The sequence below is a fragment of the Drosophila montana genome, unplaced genomic scaffold (assembly GCF_035044405.1).
Source record: "Drosophila montana isolate Dmon_TW-CO22-7 unplaced genomic scaffold, ASM3504440v1 contig_3218_1, whole genome shotgun sequence".
Lineage (NCBI taxonomy): Eukaryota > Metazoa > Arthropoda > Insecta > Diptera > Drosophilidae > Drosophila > Drosophila montana.
In genome coordinates, this window is record NW_026998098.1 from 370 (window position 1) to 13,001 (window position 12,632).

The 12,632-nt window shown below is 40.7% G+C and overlaps 1 protein-coding gene across 1 annotated transcript; it reads right to left on the minus strand.

Moving 5' to 3' along the window:
* Nucleotides 1–8,081: 8,081 nt before the first annotated feature.
* SLC22A (SLC22A family member) lies at nucleotides 8,082–11,883 on the minus strand. The gene is made up of 5 exons (XM_064689826.1): nucleotides 11,419–11,883; nucleotides 11,109–11,349; nucleotides 9,476–9,579; nucleotides 8,464–9,415; nucleotides 8,082–8,397 (listed from the first exon to the last, which is right to left on the minus strand). Exons 1-5 carry the CDS (start codon nucleotides 11,643–11,645, stop codon nucleotides 8,215–8,217), a joined length of 1,707 nt encoding a protein of 568 aa, XP_064545896.1. The 5' UTR covers nucleotides 11,646–11,883; the 3' UTR covers nucleotides 8,082–8,214.
* Between the last annotated feature and the right edge of the window lie 749 nt (nucleotides 11,884–12,632).

The following is a 12,632-nucleotide window of genomic DNA, read 5'->3' on the forward strand; positions in this document are numbered from 1 at the left end:
TTCAATTCAGAATTATAAGCTAATTGACACAGTCATATACATAGCTTTGCTGCGACATACTCACACAAAGATCGACATTTTGCGCAGTTCCACGAAATACATGACGCTTAAAATATAAAATGGAGGACGAGAATAATGCTAGCGCTCACATTGAGAACAGCAATGCAGAAGCTGCAAACAATGTAAATTCTGTTTTCGTCAAGATGCCTTTTCCTCAACTACACACGGTTACAAACATTGAAATGTTTTTTACAAAGCTAGAAAGTTGGTTTCTTTTACAAGGCATAGGCTTACGAAAGGAACACGAGAAGTACGCAGCCGTCATCACATATGCGGATCCCAAATACTTAGATCAAGTTCACGATCTTGTTCAAAATGAGCCTCAAACAAATCCATACACTACACTCAAACAAGCCATCCTGGCAAAGTTCGCTGAGTCAGAGATGACACGCCTCGACAAACTTGCCACTGGCATTCAACTTGGTGATGGACGTCCAAGCCATCTCCTCAGCCAACTACAGCAAACCAACGCTACTAACGACGAATCAGTTGTACGTCGTTATTGGATTAAACGCCTACCTCCTGCAGCTCGCGCTGTCATCGCAGGTATTCTTGAGACTTCCCCGAATACAACACTATCGCAACTTGCAACAGCCGCTGACGCCGTAATGGATACACTAAGTTATACTTCATGTGATAACGTCGCAGTGCTTTCCCGTAACAACACTGCAACTGAGCATCAAATGGACAACCGCATCAGTACGATAGAAAAACGTCTGGATGCCCAGGACATAATGTTTCAAAACATCAATACAAAACTTGGTCAGCTGCTCAACAGCAATAAAAACGACGGAAATCGACGCACTCGCAGTCGCAATCGATCACAAACCAACCGCAGCAATGCACCGAACGCACAGGCCGATTCAAACAAAAATTGCTGGTATCATAACAAGTATGGCTGCAGTGCCCAACACTGCATTGCACCATGTTCCTTTAATCGAAAAAACACCAACAACCAAAAAAACTAGCAAGCACCGTCGAAGAAAATCAAATTGGCCACTTCGACGGCCAATCTGTTCATGCCATAAAAAATTTTTCCAAGCTTAGTATATACGTTCACAGTATAACAACCTCTAATCGACTATTTATTCCAGATACAAAGTCTGGTAAAAAGTTCCTTATCGACACTGGCGCTGATGTGTCAGTCATACCTTCTGCAGCCATAAACCGACGTTTCTTAGCCATCAGCGAAAACCCTCTTTTTGCTGCTAACGGTACTACCATTAAAACATATGGCTCAACCCGTCTCACTCTCGATCTTGGGTTACGTCGTCCATACACATGGAATTTTATCATTGCTGACACAAAATTTCCAATCATTGGATCAGATTTCCTACAGCACTATAACCTTCTTGTCAATATCAAAGATGGTAAATTAATCGACGCTCAAACTTTGATAGCACGTCAAGGTGTCTGCAGTCTTCGATCTATAACAACGTTAAAAACGTTTAACGCATCCTGTGAGTTCGCCCGGCTGCTGGAGGAATTCAAGGACATCACACAACTCAATGCCATATCACCGAAGCACACAACATCTAGTGTAACTCACTGCATTGAGACAAAAGGCCCACCAACATTCGCAAGACCTCGTCGACTCACTCCGGACAAATTTAGGGCTGCCAAAATGGAATTCGAGTTCTTGCTTAAAATAGGTGTGTGCCGACCATCAAAAAGTGCATACGCATCGCCGTTGCACATGGTCCGCAAGCCAACAGGCGAATGGCGGCCATGTGGTGATTACCGCGCCCTCAACGCACAAACTGTTCCGGATAGGTATCCACTTCCACACATACAAGACTGTACACATATTTTTCATGGCAAGAAAATATTCTCAAAAATTGATCTTAACCGTGCATATCACCAGATCCCCATCGAACCAGGCGACATCCCAAAGACTGCAATAACCACACCATTTGGATTATTTGAGTTTACACACATGACATTTGGATTGTGCAACGCTGCACAAACCTTCCAAAGGTACATGCATTCCGCACTGAGGGATTTAGACTTTGTTTTCGTCTATATAGATGATATCGCCGTTGCATCAGACAATATGGAGCAACACCAAATCCATCTTCGGCAAGTTTTTGAACGACTTCGACGTTTTCATCTCAAAATCAACACTAGCAAATGTCGTTTCGGTCAAACATCAATCGAGTTTCTTGGGCATTTGATCGATCATAGTGGCATCAAACCATTACCAGACAAAGTGAAAACCATCATCGAATTTCCCTTGCCCACAGTCGCAAAAGAACTGAAACGTTTTTTGGCAATGATTAACTTTTATCGAAGATTCCTGCCAAAAGCAATCACGCATCAAGCACCACTGGTACAATTAATACCGGGTAACAAAAAAACGACTCAACTCCAATAACTTGGACAGGTGACACGCTGAAACATTTTGAGGAATGCAAGCGTTCTCTAGCTGCAGCAACACTTTTGGTACATCCTGCTCCAGATGCTCAGTTATCGCTCAGTACGGACGCAAGCGATACAGCCGTTGGCGCTGTACTGCATCAAATCGTCAACAATGAACCTCAGCCAATGGGATTTTTCAGCGTTAAACTTACTGACGCACAACGCAAGTACAGTACTTATGATCGAGAGCTTCTTGCAATTTACCTTAGTATCAAGCATTTCCGCTACATGCTCGAAGGAAAAATGTTTGATGTCCACACTGACCATAAACCATTGGTATACGCTTTTACGCAAAAATCTGAAAAAGCTTCTCCACGGCAGCTTCGGCAGCTAGATTTTATCGGACAGTTCACGACATCTATTCTACACATTGCAGGTGTCGATAACATTACTGCTGACACACTCTCTCGCATCGAAACCATTGAAGCCAACATCATCGACTACAATAAGATTGCTGTTGCACAAGCAAGTTGTCCAGAGCTAAAAAAGCTACTTAATGACAACACAACTTCACTTCAAATCAAATCTATCAACTTACCGCAATCAAGTACTCCAATCTTATGCGATTTTTCTACTTCTACAGTGCGACCATTCATACCGCAGACACATCGAAAAAATATTATCAGCAAGATACATGGCATTGCCCATGGAGGAGTTGGTTCAACAATTAAACTAATCAAACAGCGCTTCGTTTGGCCGTGTATGCATAAAGATATAGCTCACTTCGTCAAACACTGCATCCCTTGCCAAAAATCTAAAGTCACACGCCACGTTCATTCACCGCTCCAACAATACACTCTGCCTTCACGCAGATTTGAACACATCAATGTAGAGCTCATTGGACCACTTCCTCAATCTGGTCAATTTAGATATTGTCTCACGATTATCGATCGCTATACCAGATGGCCAGATGCAGTCGCCATTGAGGATATCCAAGCTGAAACAGTAGCCGCAGCACTCATCAATACATGGATTTCTCGCTTTGGAGTTCCAGCACGCATTACCACGGACCAAGGCAGACAATTTGAATCCAGGTTATTTAACGAGCTATCGCGCCTCCTCGGCATTGACCATTTACGAACAACCGCCTACCATCCACAGGCAAACGGAATCATCGAACGTTGGCACCGCACGATTAAGGCAGCTATAATGTGTCACAACAGGATCGGCTGGCCATCCAAACTGCCAATGATTCTCCTCGGCCTACGCTCAGCATATAAGCCCGACATCCAAACAACAGCAGCACAGCTTGTTTACGGTACAACTCTTCGTCTTCCTGGAGAATTTTTCAATAACTCCAGTCAATTTCAACCACAAACTGATTTCGCCAAGGATCTAACAGAGATGATGCGCGAAATCCGACCAATTCAAACATCCAACCACGACTCATCAAAGCCTTTCATCTTCAAGCAATTAGCTGATTCAACTCATGTTTTTCTGCGTAACGACACGGTACGTGGATCGCTTCAGACGCCCTACGACGGACCATTTGAAGTAAAATCAAAACATACCAAATTTTTCAACATACTTATCAAAGGTCACGATACCAAAGTATCAATTGATCGCCTCAAACCTGCTTTCATGGAAACACAGCAACAATCAACGACAACCAACGCAGAAGCAACATCGCCATTAGATCAACAACAAGTCGCATCCAAGGATACTCCCAACACACCTATACCGCTTCAACAATCTACAAGGCCTCGCCGCACAATTAGACTCCCCGTTCGTTTCACAACTTGAAGTCTAGAAGGGGGTACTGTGGCGATCTGGCAGCACAGGAACTGATACATTTTAAGTTTTTTCTCTTTGATAAGTTTGGTTACACTAACTTTGAATTTCACCATATTACGAAAAGCACGTACAACCTCCTTCTATCTCGAGCTCTCTACCTATCGACATCTACGCATCTAAATATTCACTTTTTTGTGTATAATAAATAAAGTTTAAACTGAAATATTTTACTTGTGTTAACGGATGTAGAATTTGACTATTAAGTTCCATCCAAATAACCAAAAACCCTTTGATTTTTAATTTGCTTGAACGCCAATCGTTAGTAGAAATCGGTTGTAATATAATGGACATATTTTAAATTAACCAATTTTTCATTTTATATTTTTCAGTCAAATCTGCCACACCAATGGACAACATATAATCAGCAAATGATCGCTATTCATGGTACCTAGTTGACCTCTATATCCTTGGTTATTCCATACCATGTAAATAGTCCTAGCGAACCTAAAGGACCGAGTTCTAGCAAATACGCAAGAACTAGGTCCAAAAATATGTATGCTACTGTTTACAGGGACCCCCATCAACAGCCCCGCTCCCTGTATGGTTTCTAGTTGACTAGCATATCTTTGGTTGTACCGTACCATCGATATAGTCCTTGGAAACCTAAAGGATCAGATCCTTGCAAAATGTGCATTGAAATGGTCCAAAAATATATATGCTTTTTCTTTCAGGAGCCCTTTTACAATAGCTGCAGCTCCAGCTGTTGCTTAACGGCCGCCTTACAGCACTCATTTTACATGATCTGTTACTTAACACTACTCATTTTAATTGAGTTACATTTCTGAAAATTTTTATTTTAAGAACTCGTCGACCTTCTGGGCATTTATGTTCGCCTGGTACTTGAGTGGAATTTAGTGCAACTTTGTGGCCGGCGGAGAGGGTGCCCCTTTTTACTACGTCATTTTTCGGCCGCAAAAATATAAATTGTCGACCTTCTGGGCGTTTCTGTTCGCCTGGTATTTTGGCAGATTTTAAGAAAAATCTCGGCAGCCAGCGGTTGTCAGCAGACGCCCCTGTCGGGTATGCAATGGGTTTCTAAAAACCGTTAATTTTTTAATTTATAAATAAAAACATGATTTTCATTTTTAATAATTCGTTTATTTTTGTTTAAATTTATAAAAAAGTTTTTTATGCTTATTTTCTTAATTATTTCTCTTAAAAGTGTACAAAACGAGCATAAATTAGAATTTTAGCTTATTTGTACTTAAAATAGCAATATCTGGCTTAATTAAAGTCCGATCCTTGAAAAATTTGCTTTGTCCTTCGTGGAGGTCCTTGGAATTTATTGTGGTCCTTAATTTGTCAATCTGAAATGATAAAAACACATTTAAATTAAACAAGGCAAAAAATGTATAAAAGCAGTTTATGTAACGAAAAAAGGACATAGCTCGGCCATATACTTGCAGATTTTCAAAGGACATGGTGCGTTAGGATCGTATAGACCCAATGCATCGATCTGCATCAAAAAAAAATGGGCTCATCTAAGAATCATATGACTTGTATTTTCACTTGAAAAATTTCAGTCGCGGAGCGCACGGAAATGGGCTAAAAACACATATCCTTTAATTTCTCCCACACTACAAGGACGATCTTAATGAAATTTAGCCAGCTGGTAGTCCTAGTTAATACAATTTTTTTGACACATGGCTCGCCAGGATACGTAAGGATACGACAGAGTTATGGCTTATTTTTTGCTTAAAAAATTGTCCTTAACACTTTTTTGTATGAAGGACTTTCGTCCTTTGGGTGGTAAATTCTTTAATGGGAGGCCGAGGACTATCTGCTGGCCAAAGGACATCCCGATAGTACTTCAAATGGCCAAGTTAGCCCGGATATTTTCGATTTTGGCCATTTTTGTGACAGACCCCTAGGAAAAATTTTGGTGAATTTTATTGTCGAATCCTTGAAATCCTTGAATGCCAATCGATAGTCCTGCTCCCCACGAGTTCAAAAAGGCATATCCTTCCGATATCCTTAAGGATTTGGCTGAGCTATGGCCATTTAAAAATAGTCCTTTTTAGAAAGTTGGCCATATTTCGGAAACCACAAGGACGATTTTGTTGTTCTTTGGCCAGTTTATGGTCCTTGTTCATACGATTTGTTAGACACAGGACTTGTCAGGATCCGCAAGGATACGGTCGATTTATAGCTTTGTTAATTTATGAAATACTTATACTCATTTCTTGGCTGTCTGAAGGACCTTCGTCCTTTTCAGTGTATATTTTGAATCGGGAGGATAAGGAGTATCGGTTGGTCAAAAGACATCATGATTCGCGAGGATATGGTTTATCTACAGCCTTCTTTCTTTTCAGACAAAAATCTCTTTTCCGCAGATCCTTAAGGACTTTCGTCCTTTTCATTACATATTCAAGGACAGAGACTGCATGTTGACCAAAGGACATCAGGATTGTGTATGAAATGGCCAATTTATGTCCGATGTGGTTATTAATGTCTTTTTTGATATATGTAGCCAAGGACAATTTTGATATCCTTCGCACAGTTGGTACCCCTGGTCTTTACGAATTCTTTAATACAGGACTCGTCAGGATTCAGGATTCAGGATTCAATATGGACTTTCATACTCTTTGTTGTAAATTTTGAATTGGCGGGATAGGGACTGTCTATTTCCCAAAGGACATAAGACTTTTATTCTAAATGAATGGACAAATTATGGCCGATTTTGGGTCTTGTGAAAAAAGTAGGCTAAATCACAAAGACAATTTCGTTGCCTTCTGGCCAGTTGGTACCCGTGGTCCACACGAGTCGTTTAACACAGGACTCGTCTGAATCCAGAAGAATACAGCCAAGCTATAAACAATTTTCTATGTATACTCAAGATGTTCTTTGTCAGCCTGATAGCGCTATCCAATACGAGACTTTTGATACAGGATAGTTTGGGAAGAATGCGACCGACTAAACAATAACGTACTTTGACAAAACAATGATCCTCAGATATGACATACCCAGCTGTGAATTTCAGCAGAGGGCGTGACAGCACAGTCCGCACCCCGTGTCCTCGTCCTCGCCGGAAGCTGCCAATACCATCGAGTCCATTGCAATAGCAGGCGGGTGAGAAAGATCAAACAGTCTCCTTACATGAAGATCATTGGAAGACGTGCAACAATTACGCGCAGATTATGCTGCGTCAGAAACGTCCGGCACAAAAGCTGCTGTCCCAAAATCGCCTGAAATTATTGGATAATGTAAAATGAGCAAAAGGACCTTAAGCTTATGTTCTTACCTTGTATCACAGCAAGCAACCTGATGTGGATAGCGCTCCATCACATCAATACTCCAGTCTACGGCAAAGATATCAGCTCTCCTGCTCTCCAGTCATAGAACAAGAGAATAAGTTCTTCATATCCACATATCTGCTTGAACTGAAAATATATTCAACACATTCAAAATTAGTAAATTATCGATAAATATAGTTTTAAAGGGGTACGAATTCATGAACAAACTTCTCTCTATAAACGTTATTTATCCATTTCCAGAGGTAAGAAAAAAATCGATATCTATAGGAAATCCGGCCAAATTCAAATCCTTAAGGATCTGGCACGAACGCAGCCTTTTGAACTCGCAGGATTGGCATTGTGACGACTCCTGTGTCAAACGACCCGTACGGATTTAGGTTGCTCGTACAATAAATATAATGAAAACCTATGTCATACTTAAATTGATCTTATTCATATAGAAGTCAGGTAAAGTATTATTATATGCACATAGAACTGTTAGGCTCTCACAGGAGCATCCAATGCTATAATTTATTACTATAAAAAAGTTGCTTAAAAATAAATAATATATTTAAAAAAAAAAAAGGTTTATGTGCAGCACATATGTAAATATATGCTGTATTTAGTTATATATAATGCAAAGTTGTGTCTTTGAACTGTCTCGTGGTTGTCTTAAAATTAAATTTGTTTGCAGATTTAATTGATTCTATTATGCGGGCAGGTTGATATTCTGATCCTTTGGCGGTTTCTTCTTGAAACCAATAGCATCCGCTTCCTTGACCGTTGTGGGCAATACCAGGTTTGTGGTCTCGGGAAAGAACAGAGTTAGACATCCGCTAAATATGGCAGCGCAAGCAAAGAGAATGGCTGGAGCGTTTGTGTAATACTTGGCCTAAATTGATCGAGAAGTTTATAGGTTTATCGGAATATGAATAGAATAGAAAATTATAAAAGTTACCAATAGCGGCGTCTGCGGCGCCAACATGGAACCAAATCTGCCCATCATGGAGCAAAAGCTCAACAAGCTGTTCCTCAGATTAGTGGGAAAGATTTCTGAGGCGAAGAAATAGAGCACCTGGAAACTAGCCGTGATGGTCAGCTTACCCACCAGGAAGAGCACCAGCTGCAGGACCTGTTGATCGCCTCCTGCGAAAATGGTGCCTATGCAACACAGAGCACTGAACAGCATCAGACCACACAGGGAGTATCGTCTGCCAAAGCGATCCATGATGAGCAGTGGCATAAAGAAGCCCGGAATCTCCACCAGTGCAATGAAAGCAAAATTGTTGTACTTATTGCCATCCAAAAGCACCACGTTCAAACTGAGCCCATAGTAGACCAGCACATGGACAATCCAGCACAGGGAGCAATTGGCAATGCGCCACTTAAAGTTGCTGAAGGCCTCACGAATTGGAAATTTACTCTCATCAGACTGCTGCAGCTTATCCCGATTGGCTATGACCAATTTGTCCAACGCACTCTCCGACAACTTACGCTTATTCACCCTGGCCGCTCGGCGCAGAATGGCCCGGGCACGCTCCTCCTTGCCGACACTTAGCAGCCAGCGCACGCTCTCGGGCAGGATCCAGAAGTAGGCGAACAGAATCAGCGAAGGCGTGTAGGCAATGCGCAGCAGAGTGCGCCAGTGCGGAAAGGCCTTCGCAAACATGGCCAGGGCCACTTCGCCCACGGCATAGAAAACGGTTATGACACTGCAGGCGAGCACACGACGCTTCGGGCCGACCAGCTCGATGCCAATCACAAAGCACGTTGAGTACAGGGTGCTGCTGGTCATGTTGTCCAAAAACTCAAAAACAAGGAAACAAATATAGTTGGGTGAGTAGGAGCGCACAATGCCCAACACGGCGCCCAAAATCCCGCCCAAGGCAATCGAAAAGCTGCGGCCATAACTGCAAAACAACGGAAAATTAACAGTGTTGTAAAGGAAAATTGTTTTAATACGAGTTTACCGATCAGCAACAAAACCTCCGAGCGGAATGCCAAAGAATTGTCCCAGATTATTTATGGTGCCGACAAGTGATAATTTCCATTCATCGTCGCAGAAAATCTCGAACTGTAAAAAGATTCCATTAAGTTGAGAAATTTTATTTACTATGTTATGTGTCCCCCCTATGTGACCGTCCCGCTCCAATAATGCAAATATAATGAAAAAGTTTCCGCAATAAATTGGCGCAACAAAAGATTTATTCTGCAGCTCATTATTCACTTGACTCGCCAGTTTATCTGACTTGTTTGCTTTTATGTGATTTACTGTCACTTGCATATCTAATCTAGAATGGTTATTTACTTATGTTGCAATTGCTTGTGCCCTTGAAAACTGAGCTCCGGGTCGCCCAGACCCAGTTCAGACGAGTCTCCGACTTTGACTTGTGACACATTTATCTTGCGTCCACAGGCCAATTAGTTATGTGATAAAATTTCAAATGCCGAGCTTATCAAACGCACTTAAGCAGCAGCTATTTCTGGTAAGCCCCATAAACAATTATATGAACGTTAAGCCGACATTTATAAAAGATTCTTTCGTTACCATTTAGCGCCCCAATTTGGCTGACAAACTAAAAGCTTGCCTTGCAAAAAGGTTCGATGCACGCCAAAAGGTTTTGTTGTTTCAGATGTTTTGATCGCATTGCGTACTAAGGTCATCTGATAAATTTACATTTATAAAACTGTGTTTTTATCTTTATGTAAGAAAAAAACGGAATAAGAAATAAAGACGTACATGATTCTGGGACAAGAGATGTTGGACCATTGACATCGTATGTAAACGATGAGGTTGAAAATTGAGTTATATTGAATATTAAATTTCTGCTAATATGTTAATGCTGAAATTAACACGTTTTTAATTAATTTATACTATAGCCATGTTTAATGTAATTAGCTTTCGATTCATTGTTCGAATGTCGGATTTAAGTATAGCAATTATTTCTATTTTAAATTTGCTTTATATGTAGAAATGTCGGATTTGGTCACGAATATTTAAACAGAATAGATAAATAGAATACATATACTATCCATAATACACAAAATGAGTTTTTGTGGCATAGATTGTTATGAACACAACGTGGCTTTAGTTCTACAGACACTTGCCCCAATATTGCATGAGTTGACATTTTCGAATATGGGTAAAATAGATACTGATAGCCAACGTCCCTTTGGACGCAGTCAATTAAATTTGTACAAGTGTTTAATGAGCACTAGAGGGTTTGCAGCTGTCTGTCGCGTTCTTATCGTGACTTTCATTAAATTAAAGGCCCCATTCGAGGGTAACTGATCGACGATGTTCGTAAACGGTTGACAAGTCAAAAAACAAAACTAGGGCTGCCCTAGTCATTGAACTCATAAATTTGATAAGATTTCAAGCAGAGAAATTAGCCTAATAGTTTGCTTGACACTGACACTGAATTAGTCGGACCAGCCCCTCTCAGAGCGCTTGGACCAGTTGGGGTATGCAGAAATCGGATGACTTATTATCAAAGTCCATGCCTGTCGAGAGTCTGGTCTGCTTATGGGCTGATAAGTCTCGGGGCCCCCATCATTGTGTCGCGCTTACGTGGTTAATCGCAATCGAACTTTGATACTCACGTCATTGGAAATGGTGAATTCTTGATCGCGGAATTTGAAATCGTTGCCGGGACATCGCTCGATTTTCTCCTTATTGTAGTTATCGGAGAGACAGATACTCTGATTTTGATTCCATGAAGACAACTGATAGTTATCGTAACGATTGCATTTGTCCAGCTCCCTGCCATTCTTTGGTATGCTATACTCGGTCCAGGGCTCGTCGTATTGGCTATCGGGTCGATCGCACTCTGTAATGTTACATCTGTTGGTTTGAAGAGTTTCTTTTGTGACTGGATGTCGAATTAACTCACTAACTGCAAGTAAAGTTCACCTGTGCATCACAGTTCCGGCCGTGAAAACGTATGTTACGGAGAACATGGCGTGAAACATCATTGGCAAACAGATCAGCAAAAATATAAACAACTGAAAGCGTCCAAACTGTCCAATGTGCTTCAGTATGGCGTCCAGTGTTATATCCTCCGGATCGGCGGCATTTGCATTTACGGCCATATCCATTTGGTTTACGGCCGGAGGTGGCGCTTCTTCGGTTGCCGTCATTTGGTTTCTGTCTCTCTTTTTTTTTGTTTTTGTTTATCCAAATCTGTGCACAATTAACGAACTGTTTCGTACATTTAGTAAGTTTATTTATACGCGGGCGTTTTTATAATTTTTGCGTTTTTTTTTCTGTTTGCCAAGTTTATTTTTAAACGCGAACAACTCTTACGTTGTTCACGGCATGGAAACGCGAGACAGACTGCGATCGTCGATCCACAGCCGCACGGCAATCGGCCCCAATGTTGTCGTTCTCTCCGCCGACTCGGGCCAATTGAGGGTTGCGCTCTCATTAGGCCCTGTCCTGTTGAATAAGTTTCAAAATCTAAGCGTATGCGCTCTCCGATTTGATAAGATTGCCATAGTTAAGCGAATACATCTTTGATAACGAGTCTATTCAATGTCGAAGTTAATCAATGTTTTCGTTGAAATTTGTACACTCTCGATTAGGAGAAATGGGCATTAAATAATGGCGAATTCTTAATAATATGTTAAAGTAGTTAAGTAAATAAATTAGATAAGGGAAACGGCATCTTATAAAAATATATTCTATTAAAATCATTATTCTCCTCAAGTACGTTTCACAATTATTTTTCTTCTTTAACAAACTATTTGGAACGTATGACTAAATTTGATAAATGACCTGTTTTCAGTTGGTCGGCTCGAGTTAAGTTATATATATATATATATATATATATATATATATATATATATTTATCACGTGCTGCCAGCATGTTATTTCCAAACTAAAATACGCTCTATTTTTATCTGGCGTTTTAAATAAAATGAAAATAAAAATATTAATGTGCAGCACTGAAAATCTTCAAGCAAAATAAAACCTAATTAAGCTTTTTAGCCCGAAGTGAGCATTCCATGCTGTTTATATGCAAAAAAAAACGCTGAGAGCATTCCATGCAGTTTTAATGAATTTCCAATTGCATTGACATTCAATAAAAGCAAACGATGCTGAAAGACAACCTGTTCCAAGGCAAA

Excerpts from the sequence above, each read along its gene's own strand:
- SLC22A (XM_064689826.1), bottom strand. The coding sequence starts at position 11,645 with ATGACGGCAACCGAAGAAGCGCCACCTCCGGCCGTAAACCAAATGGAT. Across the intron at positions 11,350-11,418 it reads GCCGGAACTGTGATGCACAG|ATGTAACATTACAGAGTGCG; the intron begins GTGAACTTTACT and ends TCAAACCAACAG. Across the intron at positions 8,398-8,463 it reads CGCCGCAGACGCCGCTATTG|GCCAAGTATTACACAAACGC; the intron begins GTAACTTTTATA and ends CGATCAATTTAG.